The 20,558-nt window shown below is 48.4% G+C and overlaps 1 protein-coding gene across 2 annotated transcripts in view; it reads left to right on the top strand.

Annotated features, from left to right (window-relative positions):
• Positions 1 to 13,941, top strand: part of alms1 (ALMS1 centrosome and basal body associated protein) — a 123,797-nt gene extending 109,856 nt beyond the window's left edge. The window contains exons 16-19 of one of the 2 annotated variants that reach the window (XM_070866602.1): positions 2,782 to 2,956; positions 4,244 to 4,304; positions 4,765 to 4,864; positions 13,828 to 13,941. In XM_070866602.1, coding sequence (XP_070722703.1) covers positions 2,782 to 2,956; positions 4,244 to 4,304; positions 4,765 to 4,864; positions 13,828 to 13,872 — 381 coding nt within the window. In that variant the 3' untranslated portion in view covers positions 13,873 to 13,941. Of the gene's footprint in view, positions 1 to 2,781; positions 2,957 to 4,243; positions 4,305 to 4,764; positions 4,865 to 13,827 lie in introns of those variants that run through there. The other variant, XM_070866607.1, reaches the window with a different exon arrangement.
• The last annotated feature ends 6,617 nt before the right edge of the window (positions 13,942 to 20,558 follow it).

Raw genomic sequence — 20,558 nt, 5'->3', positions numbered from 1 at the left:
TAAACTGGGTGGTGGTGTGAGCTGTGAGGAGGATGCTATGAGGCTGCAGAGTGACTTGGACAGGTTAGGTGAGTGGGCAAATGCATGGCAGATGCAGTATAATGTGGATAAATGTGAGGTTATCCACTTTGGGGGCAAAAACACGAAGTTAGAATATTATCCGAATGGCGGCAGATTAGGAAAAGGTGAGGTGCAGCGAGACCTGGGTGTCATGATACATCAGTCATTGTAAGTTTTCATACAGGTACAGCAGGCGGTGAAGAAGGCAAATGGTATGTTGGCCTTCATAGCTAGGGGATTTGAGTATAGGAGCAGGGAGGTCTTACTGCAGTTGTACAGGGCCTTAGTGAGACCTCACCTGGAATATCGTGTTCAGTTTTGGTCTCCTAATCTGAGGAAGGACGTTCTTGCTATTGTGGGAGTGCAGCGAAGGTTCACCAGACTGATTCCAGGGATGGCTGGACTGACATATGAGGAGAGACTGGATCGACTGGGCCTGTATTCACTGGAGTTTAGAAGGATGAGAGGGGATCTCATAGAAACATATAAGATTCTGACGGGACGGGACAGGTTAGACGCGGGAAGAATGTTCCCAATGTTGGGGAAGTCCAGAACCAGGGGTCACAGTCGAAGGATAAGGGGTAAGCCATTTAGGACTGAGATGAGGAGAAACTTCTTCATTCAGAGATTTGTTAACCTGTGGAATTCCCTGCCGCAGAGAGTTGTTGATGCCAGTTCATTGGATATATTCAAGAGGGAGTTAGATATGGCCCTTACGGCTAAAGGGATCAAGGGGTATAGAGAGAAAGCAGGAAAGGGGTACTGAGGGAATGAGCAGCCATGATCTTATTGAATGGTGGTGCAGGCTCGAAGGGCCGAATGGCCTACTCCTGCACCTATTTTCTATGTTTCTATCTCAGTGAACGTCACGGAGAGCTAGCGGAAACCATCGTGCACTCCGACTGCAGCAGAAGTTTCACCAAGTTCTGCCCTTTGACCCAGTGCCTTCCTTTATCTCTCACTGTCCCCAGCCCAGTTTTGCCCGGACAGCCTGCGCTCCACAGGTCTGTCCTTGTCCTCCTGTGGTGCAGGCACCAGAAAGGGGTTCGAATCCACTCTCTTCGTTTTCCATGAAAGCTATTAAAAGCTCATGTTGAAAATCCCACAACTCTTGAGGGGTAGAGCTTTGCTGATGACACCCAGGTATGTGACAGGAGTGTGACTGTAGGGGCAATCTGGGCCAATTACTTCAATGGGCACACGAGGCTTTTCATGTGGAGAAATCTAGTGTTTTACTTTACTCAATAAATGAGTGTCCGTGGGTGAAGATGGAAAGGTTGCGTAAAAAATAGCAACAGGAGTAGGCCACTCGGCCCCTCGAGCCTGCTCCGCCATTCAATAAGATCATGGCTGATCTTCTACCTCAACTCCACTTTCCCGCCCGATCTCCGTATCTCTTCGAGTCCAAAAATCTACCTCAGCCTTGAATATACTCAATGACTCAGCATTCACAGTCCTCTGGGGTAGAGTTCCAAAGATTCACAACTCTGAATAAAGAAATTCCTCCTCATCTCCGTCTTAATTGGCCGACCCCTTATCCTGAGACTATAACCTCTGGTTCCAGACACTCCAGCCCGAGGGGGAATCTACCTTAGGGTCTTGTATGTTTCAATGAGATCACATCTCATTTTTCTAAATTCAAGCGAGTATAGGCCTAGTCTACTCAAATATTATTGATGTTTGATTAAAAGTCTCCAGTGCATGAACAGAGGCACTGGGGCTATGTGCACAAAAATCATTGAAGGTGGCGGGGCAGGTTGAGAAAGTGATTAAAAAGGCATACAGAATCCTGGGCTTCATAAACCGAGGCATAGAGTACAGAAGCAAGGAAGTTATGATGAACCTGTATAAAACACTGGTTCGCCCCCAGCTGGAGTATTGTGTCCAATTCTGGGCCCCGCACTTTAGGAAGGATGTGAAGGCTTTAGAGAGGGAGCAGAAACGATTGACGAGAATGGTTCCAGGGATGAGGGACTTCAGTTACGGGGACAGACTGGAGAAGCTGGGGTTGTTCTCCTTGGAGCAGAGAAGGTTGAGAGGAGATTTGATCAAGGTCAAAATCAGGAGGGGTCTGGACAGAGAGAGAGAAACTGTTCCCATTGGTGGAAGGGTCGAGAACCAGAGGACACAGATTTAAGGTGATTGGCAGAAGAACCAAAGGTGACATGAGGAGAAACGTTTTTACGCAGCGAGTGGTTAGAATCTGGAATGCACGGCCCGAGAGGGTGGGGGAGGCAGACTCAATCGTGGCTTTCAAAAGGGAATTGGATAAGTACCTGAGGGAAAAAAATTTGCAGCGCTACAGGGAAAGGGCGGGGGAGTGGGACTGGCTGAGGTGCTCTCGCAGAGAGCCAGCACGGGCTCGACGGGCTGAATGGCCTCCTTCTGTGCTGTAACCGTTCTGTGATTTAGTGGGGGAAGGGTGATGCTGGGGTGTGGGGAGATTTGGGGCCATGGTGGGGGTTATGATGCAGGGATAGGGGGTGAGGGGAGGGGTGATGTGGGGATGGATCCTCACACAGGCCAGAGCATTTGTTTGTGGGCTGGGGGGGGAGTGAGGAGTCCCGCAGTGAGCTGAGCTGAGCCAGCATTCAGTCTTGAGGGCCAGACGTGAACAATGGCATTCATATTGTGAAACCTGGCATGCCCTGGTCTCCGTGTCTCAATACCAAGCCCAGCACCGGGTCACCCCACCTTCAGTTTGTTATATTCTGTTCACAGGAGGCCCTGCACATGAATCGACCCAGTTTCATCTCCCACTCCCGAGAACGGGTGCGGCGTCTGGAGTTACTGGCGGAAGAGCGGAAGATACAGAACATCCTGCAGAGCGAGAGAGAGGCGCTTTTCGCCCAGCTCCCGGACCAAGGGCCCAGGGACAAGAAGGGCTATGGGCTGGGTGAGTGCGAATGTGCACAGAATTACATATTGCATCGAGTCTACAGCCACTGGGCCCAACACGTCCATGCCAGTGTTGTGGTCCACACAAGCCTTGGCCCACCCTGCTTCATCTCAGCCGGTCACCATATCCTTCTGTTCCTTTCTCCTTCATATGCTTATCTAGCTTCCCTTTAACGGGATTTATTAGTGACTATCTTGTATCGACAAGCCCTTGTTTTACAGGACCTGATTAATGGCAAACCATTGACCACAGACCATGAATAAAGCCAGAGCAACCAAACTGGATCGCATCTGCTCACCAAAATGGGATTTAATTGTATTTCATATTTCAGCCCGTGTTGAACTCATACCTAATCCAAGCGCAGTATCTCAATTGACCCAAACCCCTTCCCATTCACTCCCATTGTACATAATCCCAATGGACCCAAACCCCTTCCCATTCACCCCCACTGTACACAATCCCAATGGACCCAAACCCCTTCCCATTCATTCCCACTGTACACAATCCCAATGGACCCAAACCCCCTTCCCATTCACCCCCACTGTACACAATCCCAATGGATCCAAACCTCTTCCCATTCACTCCCACTGTACACAATCCCAATGGACCCAAACCCCTTCCCATTCATTCCATTGTACATAATCCCAATGGACCCAAACCCCTTCCCATTCACTCCCATTGTACATAATCCCAATGGACCCAAACCCCTTCCCATTCACTCCCAGTGTACATAATCCCAATGGACCCATATACTCTGGATGCTGACAGCCCTGTTATGTGGCCCGTGTCTGTACTGAGAGAGCCTGGGTCACGATGAGTGGTACCTGGCCGGTCACAGCAAGCTTTCCCCGTGAGAAGCCCCTGATATTCCACATGGGGCAGTCACCGCTCCCCAGGTCACTCTGTGGCTGCTGTTGTGCACTGGTTATGTTCCTGGGGAAGTCACCCAGGGGCCTGCTGCACGAATAATCTGGCCATAAGAAGCTGGTGTCGGTAAATGTGACCACCAATCTGTCGGATTGTCGGAAAAACCCAACTGGTGGTTCATGTCCTTGAGGGCAGGAGAGCTGCCGCCCTTACCCGGTCTGGGCTGTCTGTGCCCGCAGACCCCCAGCAACATGGTTAACTCTGAGTGCCCTGTGAAAGGGCCCAGCGAGCCCCTCGGTTATATCGAGAGTGGCCAGCACCACCCACACCCCCAGGATCAATCCAACGAGCAATGGTTTGGTGTGTTTCACATTCCCCATCAGTGCCACAATCAGGTTCTGCCTTTGTATTTTTCAGACTATTCCATTTTATTGAAGAAGAGAATCCCAAAGAGGGAAATGTTTGACCGCTCGAAACGGTGAGTGTTCCCCCGTGTCAGCGAGACGCTCTGGTTCAGGGGGTCGGGGGGGTCCTCGCTCGGGGGGGGGTAGGGGGCTCGGGGGGGGGGGGGTCTCTCGGGGTCGGGGGGGCCTCGCGTGGGGGGGAGGGGGCTCGGGGGTGGGGGTCTCTCGGGGTCGGGGGGGCCCTCGCTCGGGGGGGGGGGGGGGCCTCGCTCGGGGTCGCCTCACGCGGGGTCGGTTGCAGGGGCGGTCTCGCTCGGGGTCGCCTCGCGGGGGGTCCTTGTGCGGGGTTGGGGGTCGGGGGCCTGGCTTCGAGAGTTTGAATGATTCCCGGGGGGAGAGGGACTGGATGAGCCGTGTGTGTTGTCTCCGCTCTTTACCCCACCTTGGTGCAGGCGGAGGTGGTCACTGGGTGTCCGAGAGTCGGGGGGAGACGTGATAGGACCCCCCTGACCTCCTTTATTTGTCCTGTTGCAGACTGTACCAGCAGCTCTCCGAGGTCACCAGGAAACGAGAGGAGGAAAGACGCAAAGCAGAGTATCAGACCTACAGGCTAAAGGCTCAGCTCTACAAACAGGTGAACCTCCGTCATCAGCCCGTCGATCCCCAGCCCCTCGAGCGCCCGTCCCCAAGGGAGAGGGTCTGAATGATTGATTCTCAGCAATTATATCTGGCCCGGGCAACGCCACACCTGGAGTTTTGTAAAATAAAAAATGACTTGCATTTCTATAGCACCTTTCACGCCCACCGGACGTCCCAAAGCGTTTTACACCAAAAAAGTACTTTTTAAAGTGTGGTCACTGTTGTAATGTAGGAAACGCAGCAGCCAATCTCACGCAGCAAGCTCCCACACACAGCAATGTGATAATGACCAGATAATCTGTTTTTGTTGTGTTGATTGAGGGAAAATATTGGCTCCAGGACACCGGCGATAACTCCCCTGCTCTTCTTCAAAATAGTGGCCATGGGATCTTTTACATCCACCTGAGAGAGCAGACGGGACCTCGGTTTAACATCTCATCCAAAAGACTGCCCCTCTGACAGTGCGGCGCTCCCTCAGCACTGCCCCTCTGACAGTGCGGCACTCCCTCAGTACTGCCCCTCCGACAGTGTGGCCCTCTGACAGTGCGGCACTCCCTCAGTACTGCCCCTCCGACAGTGCGGCGCTCCCTCAGTACTGCCCCTCCGACAGTGCGGCGCTCCCTCAGTACTGCCCCTCCGACAGTGCGGCGCTCCCTCAGTACTGCCCCTCTGACAGTGCGGCGCTCCCTCAGTACTGCCCCTCTGACAGTGCGGCGCTCCCTCAGTACTGCCCCTCTGACAGTGCGGCGCTCCCTCAGTACTGCCCCTCTGACAGTGCGGCGCTCCCTCAGTACTGCCCCTCTGACAGTGCGGCGCTCCCTCAGTACTGCCCCTCTGACAGTGCGGCGCTCCCTCAGTACTGCCCCTCCGACAGTGTGGCACTCCCTCAGTACTGCCCCTCTGACAGTGCGGCACTCCCTCAGCACTGCCCCTCCGACAGTGCGGCGCTCCCTCAGTACTGCCCCTCCGACAGTGCGGCGCTCCCTCAGTACTGCACCTCCGACAGTACGGCACTCCCTCAGTACTGCCCCTCTGACAGTGCGGCGCTCCCTCAGCACTCCCCCAGCACTGACTGGAGTGTCAGCCTAGATTTTTTTTTTGCAAACACGTCTCTGTAATGGCTATCAGACCAAACCTATTTGTTTCTATCTTCACATTTCAGATATAGTGCCTTTAGTGTTGACTTTTTTCTATTTTTCCCTGGTGTCACTGTAGTCAGTGATGACCTATGACCTTTGTTACTCTCTCTGTCTCTACCTGACTCACTCAGCTTATTGTTACCCAAAACTCTGCTCTAGAGCCTTGGCATTTCTCTTGCTGCTTTTAAATTTACTCTTCCCTGAATCTCCCACACCCCACTTCATTGGTTTAAAGCCCTGTCTACTGCCCTAGTTATTCGATTTGTCAGGACACTGGTCCCAGCCAAGTTCAAGTGGAGCCCGTCCCAAAGGGAACAGGTCCCTCTTCCCCATTACTGGTGCCAGTGTCCCATGAAGGAAAACCCCTGCCTGCCACACCACTGTTTGAGCCACGCATTTAACTTTCTAATCTGCTTATCCCTCTGCTACTGGCGTGTGGCTCAGGTAACAATCCAGAGATTATTACCTTTTGAGGTTCTGCTTTTTAATTTGGACCCCAATTCCTCAAACTGTCAGCAGAACATTGTTCATAGTTCTACTGATGTCATTGGTTCCTACGTGGACTAACTGGATCCTTCCCCTCCCACTCCAGTCGCGAGGAGATGTCTTTAACCCTGGCCCAGGGCAAGCAACACAACTGTTGGAAATCCCGGTCGCGGCTGCAGAGAACAGTATCTATCCCTCTGATTATACTGTCCTCCAACACAACTACATTCCCTTTCACTCTCCCCACTTGAAAGGCCTCCTGCCCCACGATGCCATGATCAGCTTGTCATCCATCCTTTTCCCTCATCCACACAGTCAACAAGAACCTCACACTTGTTGGATAGGGACAAAGGCTGAGGCTCCTCCAGTACTGCACCTGGGGTCCCCTTACCTGCCTGAGTTAAGTCACACCCTCCTGTCCCTGACCACTATCCAGTACCACTACCTAACCTAAGGGGTGTGACTGACTCCTGGATCAAAGTGTCCAGGTAACCCTCCCCCTCCCTGATGCCCCGCAATGTCTGCACCTCCGGCTCCAGCTCCGCAACTCTGAGCTGAATTTGCTCAAGGTGCAGGCACTTACTGCATAGGTGGTTGTCCGGGATCACCAGACCTGTACCCCAGTGTTATACAGTGACAGACCTGTACCCACCAGTACTGTACCCCAGTGTTATACAGTGACAGACCTGTACCCACCAGTACTGTACCCCGGTGTTATACAGTGACAGACCTGTACCCACCAGTACTGTACCCCGGTGTTATACAGTGACAGACCTGTACCCACCAGTACTGTACCCCAGTGTTATACAGTGACAGACCTGTACCCACCAGTACTGTACCCCAGTGTTATAGTGACAGACCTGTACCCACCAGTACTGTACCCCAGTTATATAGTGACAGACCTGTACCCACCAGTACTGTACCCCAGTATTATACAGTGACAGACCAGTACTGTACCCCAGTGTTATACAGTGACAGACCTGTACCCACCAGTACTGTACCCCAGTGTTATACAGTGACAGATCTGTACCCACCTGTACTGTACCCCAGTGTTATACAGCGACAGACGTGTACCCACCAGTACTGTACCCCAGTGTTATACAGTGACAGATCTGTACCCACCTGTACTGTACCCCAGTGTTATACAGTGACAGACCTGTACCCACCAGTACTGTACCCCAGTGTTATACAGTGACATACCTGTACCCACCAGTACTGTACCCCAGTGTTATACAGTGACAGACCTGTACCCACCAGTACTGTACCCAGTGTTATACAGTGACAGACCTGTACCCACCAGTACTGTACCCCAGTGTTATACAGTGACAGACCTGTACCCACCAGTACTGTACCCGTGTTATACAGTGACAGACCTGTACCCACCAGTACTGTACCCCAGTGTTATACAGTGACAGACCTGTACCCCAGTGTTATACAGTGACAGACCTGTACCCACCAGTACTGTATCCTATGTTATACAGTGACAGACCTGTACCCACCAGTAATGTACCCTATGTTATACAGTGACAGACCTGTACCCACCAGTACTGTACCCCAGTGTTATACAGTGACAGACCTGTACCCACCAGTTCTGTACCCCAGTGTTATACAGTGACAGACCTGTACCAACAGTACTGTACCCCAGTGTTATACAGTGACATACCTGTACCCACCAGTACTGTACCCCAGTGTTATACAGTGACAGATCTGTACCCACCAGTACTGTATCCCAGTGTTATACCGTGACAGACCTGTACCCACCAGTACTGCACCCCAGTGTTATACAGTGACAGATCTGTGCCCACCAGTACTGTACCCCAGTGTTATACAGTGACAGACCTGTAGCCATCTGTACTGTGTCCGTTATACAGTGACAGACCTGTACCCACCAGTACTGTACCCTGGTATACAGTGACAGACATGTACCCACCAGTACTGTACCCCAGTGTTATACAGTGACAGACCTGTACCCACCAGTACTGTACCCTGTTATACAGTGACAGACCTGTACCCACCAGTACTGTACCCCAGTGTTATACAGTGACAGACCTGTACCCACCAGTACTGTACCCCAGTGTTATACAGTGACAGACCTGTACCCACCAGTACTGTACCCCAGTGTTATACAGTGACAGACCTGTACCCATCAGTACTGTACCCCAGTGTTATACAGTGACAGACCTGTACCCACCAGTACTGTACCCCAGTGTTATACAGTGACAGGCCTGTACCCAAAGTACTGTACCCCAGTGTTATACAGTGACAGACCTGTACCCACCAGTACTGTATCCCAGTGTTATACAGTGACAGACCTGTACCCACCAGTACTGTACCCCAGTGTTATACAGTGACAGACCTGTACCCCAGTGTTATACAGTGACAGACCTGTACCCACCAGTACTGTATCCTATGTTATACAGTGACAGACCTGTACCCACCAGTAATGTACCCTATGTTATACAGTGACAGACCTGTACCCACCAGTACTGTACCCCAGTGTTATACAGTGACAGACCTGTACCCACCAGTTCTGTACCCCAGTGTTATAGTGACAGACCTGTACCCACCAGTACTGTACCCCAGTGTTATACAGTGAAATACCTGTACCCACCAGTACTGTACCCCAGTGTTATACAGTGACAGACCTGTACCCACCAGTACTGTGTCCGTTATACAGTGACAGACCTGTACCCACCAGTACTGTACCCTGTTATACAGTGACAGACATGTACCCACCAGTACTGTACCCCAGTGTTATACAGTGACAGACCTGTACCCACCAGTACTGTACCCCAGTATTATACAGTGACAGACCTGTACCCACCAGTACTACACCCCAGTTATATAGTGACAGACCTGTACCCACCAGTGCTGTACCCCAGTTATATAGTGACAGACCTGTACCCACCAGTACTGTACCCCAGTGTTATACAGTGACAGACCTGTACCCACCAGTACTGTACCACAGTGTTATACAGTGACAGACCTGTACCCACCAGTACTGTACCCCAGTTATAGTGACAGACCTGTACCCACCAGTACTGTACCCCAGTATTATACAGTGACAGACCTGTACCCACCAGTACTACACCCCAGTTATACAGTGACAGACCTGTACCCACCAGTACTATACCCCAGTTATATAGTGACAGACCTGTACCCACCAGTACTGTACCCCAGTGTTATACAGTGACAGACCTGTACCCACCAGTACTGTACCACAGTGTTATACAGTGACAGACCTGTACCCACCAGTACTGTACCCCAGTTATATAGTGACAGACCTGTACCCACCAGCACTGTACCCCAGTGTTATACAGTGAAAGACCTGTACCCACCAGTACTGTACCCCAGTGTTATACAGTGACAGACCTGTACCCACCAGTACTATACCCCAGTTATATAGTGACAGACCTGTACCCACCAGTACTGTACCCCAGTATTATACAGTGACAGACCTGTACCCACCAGTACTATACCCCAGTTATATAGTGACAGACCTGTACCCACCAGTACTGTAGCCCAGTGCTATACAGTGACAGACCTGTACCTACCAGTACTGTACCCTGTGTTATACAGTGACAGACCTGTACCCACCAGTACTGTACCCCAGTGTTATACAGTGACAGACCTGTACCCACCAGTACTGTACCCCAGTGTTATACAGTGACAGACCTGTACCCAACAGTACTGTACCCCAGTGTTATACAGTGACATACCTGTACCCACCAGTACTGTACCCCAGTGTTATACAGTGACAGATCTGTACCCACCAGTACTATACCCCAGTTATATAGTGACAGACCTGTACCCACCAGTACTGTACCCCAGTGTTATACAGTGACAGACCTGTACCTACCAGTACTGTACCCTGTGTTATACAGTGACAGACCTGTACCCACCAGTACTGTACCCCAGTGTTATACAGTGACAGACCTGTACCTACCAGTACTGTACCCCAGTGTTATACAGTGACAGACCTGTACCCAACAGTACTGTACCCCAGTGTTATACAGTGACATACCTGTACCCACCAGTACTGTACCCCAGTGTTATACAGTGACAGACCTGTACCCATCTGTACTGTGTCCGTTATACAGTGACAGACCTGTACCCACCAGTACTGTACCCTGTTATACAGTGACAGACATGTACCCACCAGTACTGTACCCCAGTGTTATACAGTGACTGACCTGTACCCACCAGTACTGTACCCCAGTGTTATACAGTGACAGACCTGTACCCACCAGTACTGTACCCCAGTGATATACAGTGACAGACCTGTACCCACCAGTACTGTACCCCAGTGTTATACAGTGACAGACCTGTACCCACCAGTACTGTACCCCAGTGTTATACAGTGACAGACCTGTACCCACCAGTACTGTATCCCAGTGTTATACAGTGACAGACCTGTACCCACCAGTACTGTACCCCAGTGTTATACAGTGACAGACCTGTACCCCAGTGTTATACAGTGACAGACCTGTACCCACCAGTACTGTATCCTATGTTATACAGTGACAGACCTGTACCCACCAGTAATATACCCTATGTTATACAGTGACAGACCTGTACCCACCAGCACTGTACCCCAGTGTTATACAGTGACAGACCTGTACCCACCAGTACTGTACCCAGTGTTATACAGTGACAGACCTGTACCCACCAGTTCTGTACCCCAGTGTTATAGTGACAGACCTGTACCCACCAGTACTGTACCCCAGTGTTATACAGTGACAGACCTGTACCAACAGTACTGTACCCCAGTGTTATACAGTGACATACCTGTACCCACCAGTACTGTACCCCAGTGTTATACAGTGACAGATCTGTACCCACCAGTACTGTATCCCAGTGTTATACCGTGACAGACCAGTACTGTACCCCAGTGTTATACAGTGACAGACCTGTACCCACCAGTACTGTATCCCAGTGTTATACAGTGACCGACCTGTACCCACTAGTACTGTACCCCAGTGTTATACAGTGACAGATCTGTGCCCACCAGTACTGTACCCCAGTGTTATACAGTGACAGACCTGTACCCATCTGTACTGTGTCCGTTATACAGTGACAGACCTGTACCCACCAGTACTGTACCCTGTTATACAGTGACAGACATGTACCCACCAGTACTGTACCCCAGTGTTACACAGTGACAGACCTGTACCCACCAGTACAGTACCCCAGTGTTATACAGTGACAGACCTGTACCCACCAATACTGTACCCCAGTATTATACAGTGACAGACCTGTACCCACCAGTACTATACCCCAGTTATATAGTGACAGACCTGTACCCACCAGTACTGTACCCCAGTGTTATACAGTGACAGACCTGTACCTACCAGTACTGTACCCTGTTATACAGTGACAGACCTGTACCCACCAGTACTGTACCCCAGTGTTATACAGTGACAGACCTGTACCCACCAATACTGTACCCCAGTATTATACAGTGACAGACATGTACCCACCAGTACTGTACCCCAGTGTTACACAGTGACAGACCTGTACCCACCAGTACAGTACCCCAGTGTTATACAGTGACAGACCTGTACCCACCAATACTGTACCCCAGTATTATACAGTGACAGACCTGTACCCACCAGTACTATACCCCAGTTATATAGTGACAGACCTGTACCCACCAGTACTGTACCCCAGTGTTATACAGTGGCAGACCTGTACCTACCAGTACTGTACCCTGTTATACAGTGACAGACCTGTACCCACCAGTACTGTACCCCAGTGTTATACAGTGACAGACCTGTACCCCAGTACTGTACCCCAGTGTTATACAGTGACATACCTGTACCCACCAGTACTGTACCCCAGTGTTATACAGTGACAGACCTGTACCCATCTGTACTGTGTCCGTTATACAGTGACAGACCTGTACCCACCAGTACTGTATCCCAGTGTTATACAGTGACAGACCTGTACCCACCAGTACTGTACCCCAGTGTTATACAGTGACAGACCTGTACCCACCAGCACTGTACCCCAGTGTTATACAGTGACAGACCTGTACCCACCAGTACTGTACCCCAGTGTTATACAGTGACAGAGCTGTACCCACCAGTTCTGTACCCCAGTGTTATAGTGACAGACCTGTACCCACCAGTACTGTACCCCAGTGTTATACAGTGACAGACCTGTACCCACCAGTACTGTACCCCAGTGTTATACAGTGACAGACCTATACCAACAGTACTGTACCCCAGTGTTATACAGTGACATACCTGTACCCACCAGTACTGTACCCCAGTGTTATACAGTGACAGATCTGTACCCACCAGTACTGTATCCCAGTGTTATACCGTGACAGACCTGTACCCACCAGTACTGTACCCCAGTGTTATACAGTGACAGACCTGTACCCACCAGTACTGTATCCCAGTGTTATACAGTGACAGACCTGTACCCACTAGTACTGTACCCCAGTGTTATATAGTGACAGATCTGTGCCCACCAGTACTGTACCACAGTGTTATACAGTGACAGACCTGTATCCATCTGTACTGTACCCTGTTATACAGTGACAGACATGTACCCACCAGTACTGTACCCCAGTGTTACACAGTGACAGACCTGTACCCACCAGTACAGTACCCCAGTGTTATACAGTGACAGACCTGTACCCACCAGTACTGTACCCCAGTATTATACAGTGACAGACCTGTACCCACCAGTACTATACCCCAGTTATATAGTGACAGACCTGTACCCACCAGTACTGTACCCCAGTGTTATACAGTGACAGACCTGTACCCACCAGTACTATACCCCAGTTATATAGTGACAGACCTGTACCCACCAGTACTGTACCCCAGTGTTATACAGTGACAGACCTGTACCCACCAGTACTATACCACAGTGTTATACAGTGACAGACCTGTACCCACCAGTACTGTACCCCAGTTATATAGTGACAGACCTGTACCCACCAGTACTGTACCCCAGTATTATACAGTGACAGACCTGTACCCACCAGTACTGTACCACAGTATTATACAGTGACAGACCTGTACCCACCAGTACTGGACCCCAGTGTTATACAGTGACAGACCTGTACCTACCAGTACTGTACCCCAGTGTTATACAGTGACAGACCTGTACCCACCAGTACTGTACCCCAGTGTTATACAGTGACAGACCTGTACCCACCAGTACTGTACCCCCGTGTTATTTTATTGTTTAGTGTTTTTGTGACTTGTCATGATTGAATCGGACGTTGAACACACTGTGTTTTGCAACCTGGCTCGGTGGGATTTGTGTCATGTCATCTAATGCTCCTCCTCTCTCTGCCCCTTTTGTTTCCCTGTAGAAAATCACGAACCGTGTGCTGGGTAAGCAGGTGTCCTGGCAGTGATCCTGTGACAGCTCGGTCCCAGAGATCTCGTCTTTATTGTGGAACCTGCTATAATGTAAATAAAGATTTATTTAATACAGACTGTCTTGTCACTCTGTCCCACCCAATAATGGGAATACGAGAGATTCGAGGACAACACGAAAGGCTTTTACAAATATACTAAAGGTAAGAGGGGCCCTTAAAGACAGACACCAGCGATACTGTCATTGAAAATCTGCAAATGATGGACGCTTCACAGTAGAGATTGAGGATAAAACAAGCAAAATGAATTCAAGGTGTGGAACTTACTCGATTGAATTACGTTTTTTTTTAAATGGTAGTCAAGAAAATAGTTAAGACTAAAGATAGATAAATCTCCAGGACCTGATGGTTTTCACCACCGGGTAATAAAAATAAATAAATTAAGAGATTGGCAGTGCTCAAAGCAGAAGAGTCACTTGGTCCAGAATATGATGCATCCTTGGATACTGAAGGAAGTTAGGGTGCAAATTGCAGAGGCTCTGGCCACAATCCTCCTTGGATATAGGAGTGGTGCCAGAGAATTATAAATGTTGCACCCCTGTTTAAAAAAGTGGAGGGGAATAAACCTGACAACGACAGGCCAGTTTGCCTAATGTCGGCAAACTTTTGAGACAATAATCCTCAACAAAATTAATTGGCATTTGGGCAAATACATGAAAGTCAGCTTGGATTTGTTAAAGGCAATCGTGTTTGACTAACTTGATTGTGTTCTTTGAAGTAACGGAGAGGGTTGAGCGGTTGATGCTATGCATCGGGACTTGCAAAAAGCGTTTTACAAAATACCACATAATAGACTTGTCAGCAAAATCAAAGCCCATGGCATTAAAGGGGCAGTGGCAGCATGGAGTAAGAACTCACTAAGACAGAACGAGACTGGAGGAAGGTACACAGTGGTGTTCATTAGGGGTTTAGGGCCACTATTTTAATAACGCAGGAGTAGGCCATTCGGCCCCTCGAGCAAGATCATCTACCTCAACTCCACTTTCCTGCACTGTCCCCATAATCCCTTAATATTCAAAAATCTATTGATCTCAGTCTTGAATATACTCAAAGACTGAACCCCCACAGCCCTCCAAAGATTCACCACCCTCTGTGAAGAAGTTTCTCCTCATCTCCGTCCTAAATGGCTGACCCTTTATTCTGAGACTGTGACCCCAGGTTCCAGACTCCCCAGCCAGAGGAAACATCTACCCTGTCAAGCCCTGTAAGAATTTTGTATGTTTCAATGAGATCACCTCTCATTCTTCAAAACTAGAGAATATAGGCTCAGTCTACTCAATCTCTCCTCAGAGGACAATCCCCCATCCCAGGAATCAGTCTGGTGAACCTTCGTTGTACTCCCTCTATGGCAAGTATATCCTTCCTTAGGATAGACCAAAACTATACACAATACTCCAGGTGTAGTCTCACCTGGGCCCTATATAATTGAGGTAAGACATCTGCAAAAGCTTCTATAAATATGTGAAGTGAAAAAGATTAGTGAAGACAAATGTAGGTCCCTTGCAGTCGGATTCAGGTGAATTTATAATGGGGAACAAAGAAATGGCAGAACAATTGAACAAATACTTTGGTTCTGTCTTCACGAAGGAAGACACAAATAACCTTCCAGAAGTACTAGGGGACCGAGGGTCTAGTGAGAAGGAGGAACTGAAGGATATCCTTATTAGATGGGAAATTGTGTTATGGAAATTGATGGGGTTGAAGGCTGATAAATCCCCAGCGTCTGATAGTCTGCATTCCAGAGTACTTAAGGAAGTGGCCATAGAAATAGTGGATGCATTGGTGATCATTTTCCAACAGTCTATCGACTCTGGATCAGTTCCTATGGACTGGAGGGTAGCTAATGTAACACCACTTTTTAAAAAGGGAGGGAGAGAGAAAGTGGGTAATTATAGACCGGTTAGCCTGACATCAGTAGTGGGGAAAATGTTGGAATCAATTATTAAAGATGAAATAGCAGTGCATTTGGAAAGCAATGACAGGATCGGTCCAAGTTAGCATGGATTTATGAAATGACTTGACAAATCTGGAATTTTTTGAGGATGTAACTAGTAGAGTGGACAAGGGAGAACCAGTGGATGTGGTGTATTTAGACTTTCAAAAGGCTTTTGACAAGGTCTCTCACGAAATCAAAGCACATGGTATGGGGGTAATGTACTGACGTGGATAGAGAACTGGTTGGCAGACAGGAAGCAGAGAGTCGGGATAAACGGATCCTTTTCAGAATGGCAGGCAGTGACTAGTGGAGTGCTGCAGGGCTCAGTGCTGGGACCCCAGCTATTTACAATATACATTAATGATTTAGATGAAGGAACTGAGTGTAATATCTCCACGACACTAAACTGGGTGGCGATGTGAGCTGTGAGGAGGATGCTAGGAGGCTGCAAGGTGACTTGGACAGGTTAGGTGAGTGGGCAAGTGCATAGCAGATGCAGTATAATGTGGATAAATGTGAGGTTATCCACTTTGGGAGCAAAAACACGAAGACAGAATATTATCTGAATGGCGGCAGATTAGGAAAAGGGGAGGTGCAGTGAGACCTGGGTGTCATGGTTCATCAGTCATTGAAAGTTGGCATGCAGGTACAGCAGGCGGTGAAGTCTGTTGGCCTTCATAGCTAGGGGATTTGAGTACAGGAGCAGGAAGGTCTTACTGCAGTTGTACAGGGCCTTGGTGAGGCCTCACCTGGAATATTGTGTTCAGTTTTGGTCTCCTAATCTGTGGGAGGACGTTCTTGCTATTGAGGGAGTGCAGCGAAGGTTCACCAGACTGACATCTGAGGAGAGACTGGATCAACTGGGCCTTTATTCACTGGAGTTTAGAAGGATGAGAGGGGATCTCATAGAAACTTATAAAATTCTGATGGGATTGGACAGGTTAGATGCAGGAAGAATGTTCCCGATGTTGGGGAAGTCCAGAACCAGGGGTCACAGTCTAAGGATAAGGGGTAAGCCACTTAGGACTGAGATGAGGAGAAACTTCTTCACTCAGAGAGTTGTTAACCTGTGAAATTCCCTGCCGCAGAGAGTTGTTGATGCCAGTTCATTGGATATATTCAAGAGGGAGTTAGATATGGCCCTTACGGCTAAAGGGATCAAGGGGTATGGAGAGAAAGCAGGAAAGGGGTACTGAGGTGAATGATCAGCCATGATCTTATTGAATGGTGAGCCTGCATCTATTTTTTATGTTTCTATGTTTACTCTTGTACTCAAATCCTCTTGCAACAAAGGCCATTTATTTACCAATTGCTTGCTGTCCCTGCATGTCAACTCTGATTTGTGTACAAGGACATAATAGGAGCAGGATTCGGCCCCTTGAGCCTGCTCCGCCATTCAATATCATGGACTCAGCTCCATTTCCCCTTATTCCCTTATCGTTTAAGAAACATTCTATATCTGTCTTAAATTTATTCAATGTCCTGGCTTCCACAGCTCTCTGAGGCAGCGAATTCCAGATTTACAACCCTCAGAGAAGAAATTCCTCCTCATCTCAGTTTTAAATGGGCGGTCCCTTATTCTAAGACCATGCCCCCTAGTTCTCATCTCCTCCATCAGTGGAAACATCCTCTCTGCATCCACCTTGTCAAGCCCCATCATTATCTTATACATTTTGATAAGATCACCTCTCATTCTTCTGAACTCCAATGAGTAGAGGCCAACCTCCTCAACCTTTCCTCATAAGTCAACCCCCTCATCCCTGGGATCAACCGAGTGAACTTTCTCTGAACTGCCTCCAAAGCAACTATATCCTTTCATAAATATGAAAATCAAAACTGCACGCAGTATTCCAGGTGTGGCCTCACCAATACCCTGTATAACTGTAGCAAGACTTCCCTGCTTTTATACTCCATCCCCTTTGCAATAAAGGCCAAGATTCCATTGGCCTTCCTGATCACTTGCTGTATCTGCATACTGACCTTTTGTGTTTCATGCACAAGTACCCCCAGGTCCTGCTGTACTGCAGCACTTTGCAATCTTAATCCATTTAAATAATAACTTGCTCTTTGATTTTTTTTCTGCCAAAATGCATGACCTCACACTTTCCAACATTATACTCCATCTGCCAAATTTTTGCCCACTCTCTTAGCCTGTCTGTCGTTTTGCAGATTTTTTGTGTCCTTCTCACACATTGCTTTTCCTCCCATCTTTGTATCGTCAGCAAACTTGGCTACATTACACTCGGTCCCTTCTTCCAAGTCGTTAATATAGATTGTAAATAGTTGGGGTCCCAGCACTGATCCCTGCGGCACCCCACTGGTTACTGATTGTCAACCAGAGAATGAACCATTTATCCCAACTCTGTTTTCTGTTAGTTAGCCAATCCTCTATCCATGCTAATATATTACTCCCAACCCCGTGAACTTTTATCTTGTGCAGTAATCTTTTATGTGGCACCTTGTCAAATGCCTCTGGAAATCCAAATACACCACATCCACTGGTTCCCCTTTATCCATACTGTTCGTTAGATCCTCAAAGAACTCCAGCAAATTTGTCAAACATGATTTCCCCTTCATAAATCCATGCTGACCCTGCCTGACCGACTTTTGTTTTTCCAAATGTCCTGCTACTAGTTCTTCAATAATGGACTCCAACATTTTCCCAACCACAGATGTTAGGCTAACTGGTCTATAGTTTCCTGCTTTTTGTCTGCCTCCTTTTTTAAATAGGGACATTACATTTGCAGTTTTCCAATCTGCTGGAACCTCCCCAGAATCCAGGGAATTTTGGTAAATTACAACCAATGCATACACAATCTCTGCAGCTACTTCTCAAGACCCTAGGACACCTAGGTCCCTCTGAATACCAACATTTCCCAATCTCTCACCATTAAAGTACTCTGCTTTTCTATTTTTCCTACCAAAGTGGGTAACTTCACATTTCTCCATATTATATTCCATTTACCATGTTCTTACCCACTCACTTAGCCGGTCTGTATGCCCTTGAAGCCCCTTTGCATCCTCCTCACAACTTACATTCCTATCTAGCTTTGTATCATCAGCAAACCTGGATATATTACATTTGGTCCCCTCAACCAAATCATTGATATAGATTGTGAATAGCTGGGGCCAAGCACTGATCCTTGTGGCACCCCACTAGTTACAGCCGGACAACCCAAAAATGACCCATTTAGTCCTATTTGTTGTCTGTCCTCAATCCATGCTAGTACATTACCCCCAATCCCATGAGCCCTTATTTTGTTCAGTAACCTTGTGGGGCACCTTATCAAATGCCTCTTGAAAATCCAAATACACCACATCCTCTAGTTACACACACAATTGGGGTAACTGATCTGTGGTGCCCTGTTTTCTCTCAAATAGCGGGGTTACATTAGCTACCTTCCAATCTGTGGAAGCCGACAACAAATCCATCTGCGATCTCTCTAGCCACCAGCTCTTTCAAAAATCCCCTGGATTTGATGGCCTACATCCTGGGGTTATCAGCTTTCAGTCCCATTAATTGCCTAATACTAATTTCTTTCAATTCCTCATCCTTGTTGCTCCACTATTCCTGGGATTCTTCTTGTGTCTTCCATGAAGACAGACATTATTTGTTTAATTTCTCTACCATTTCCTTATTCTCCAGTATAATTTCTCCTGTCTCAGCCTGTAAGGGACCCACATTTACTTTTGCTAATCTATTTATGTCTCTTGCTAGTTTACTCTCATTCTATTTTCCATTCCTTAGTCTTTTGCTGAATTCTAAAACCCTTAGGCTTACTGCTCTTTTTGGCAACATTATAAACCTCTTCCTTTGATCTAATGACCCAGACTTGGATGTGCAGGGCATAATTTCCAAAGTTTGCAGATGACACGGGACTTGGGATGTGGGCCGGCACATGGAATTTAACGCAGAGAAGTGTGAAAGGCATTGAGGATTATGGAACCAAGACATGTAAATGGAGTTGTGGGTGCAGGTCAGGTATGGCTGAGCAAATATCTCACCGGTTATGTGTGAGGGGCAATAAATGCTGGCCTTGCCAGCGAGGCCTGCATCTTAATTGCCCTTAAGATGGTGGTGAAGGTGCTCCCACAGTGCTGTTAGGGAGTTCCAGGATTTTGTTTTCATGGGATGCTGGCATTTATTTCCCATCCCTTGAGGGGGTGATGAGCTGCCTTCTTGGCTTGCAACGGCAATATTCCCAAGTCAGGATGGTGGGGAACGTGGAGGTGGTCCCCTTGTCCTAGGTGGTAGAGGTCGCAGGTTTGGGAGGTGCTGTTGCAGAAGACTCAGCAAGTGGGGGCAGGGACCTTGAGGCACAGTCCTTCAGTGATGGGGAAGACACCAGGAAATATTGAGCGGCACTTTGGTGTTAAGTGTCTCAGGTGTGGTTTAGTGGCCGCAGGAAATGACGGAATTATTGTAGCTGGCACACTTGGGTAAGGGAACAAAAGCAGGTAAATAGAGTTGAAGTATAGATCCTGTTCCTATAATGGACAGTTGCCAAGGCCTGGGTACTGTGCATAAATCTGGAACCTGAAGCACTTCCGGTTGGTTGGTGGTGGTCGCATCCTTTACCAATAAAGTCTGATGAGAAAATTTGCAGGAAGCGAGTGTCATAACACCATACTTTGTATAGATATATACAATGCATTACACGGCCAGAGGCTGTATATACAGTGCTGCTGTACACAGCAAGTGCGTGGGAAAAAAGTTAAAACAAACAGC

Source organism: Pristiophorus japonicus, chromosome 2, assembly GCF_044704955.1.
Source record: "Pristiophorus japonicus isolate sPriJap1 chromosome 2, sPriJap1.hap1, whole genome shotgun sequence".
In the NCBI taxonomy this organism is placed as follows: Eukaryota; Metazoa; Chordata; class Chondrichthyes; family Pristiophoridae; genus Pristiophorus; species Pristiophorus japonicus.
The sequence above is the reverse complement of the archived record's forward strand: the minus strand, read 5'-3'. Positions and strand labels throughout refer to the sequence as shown.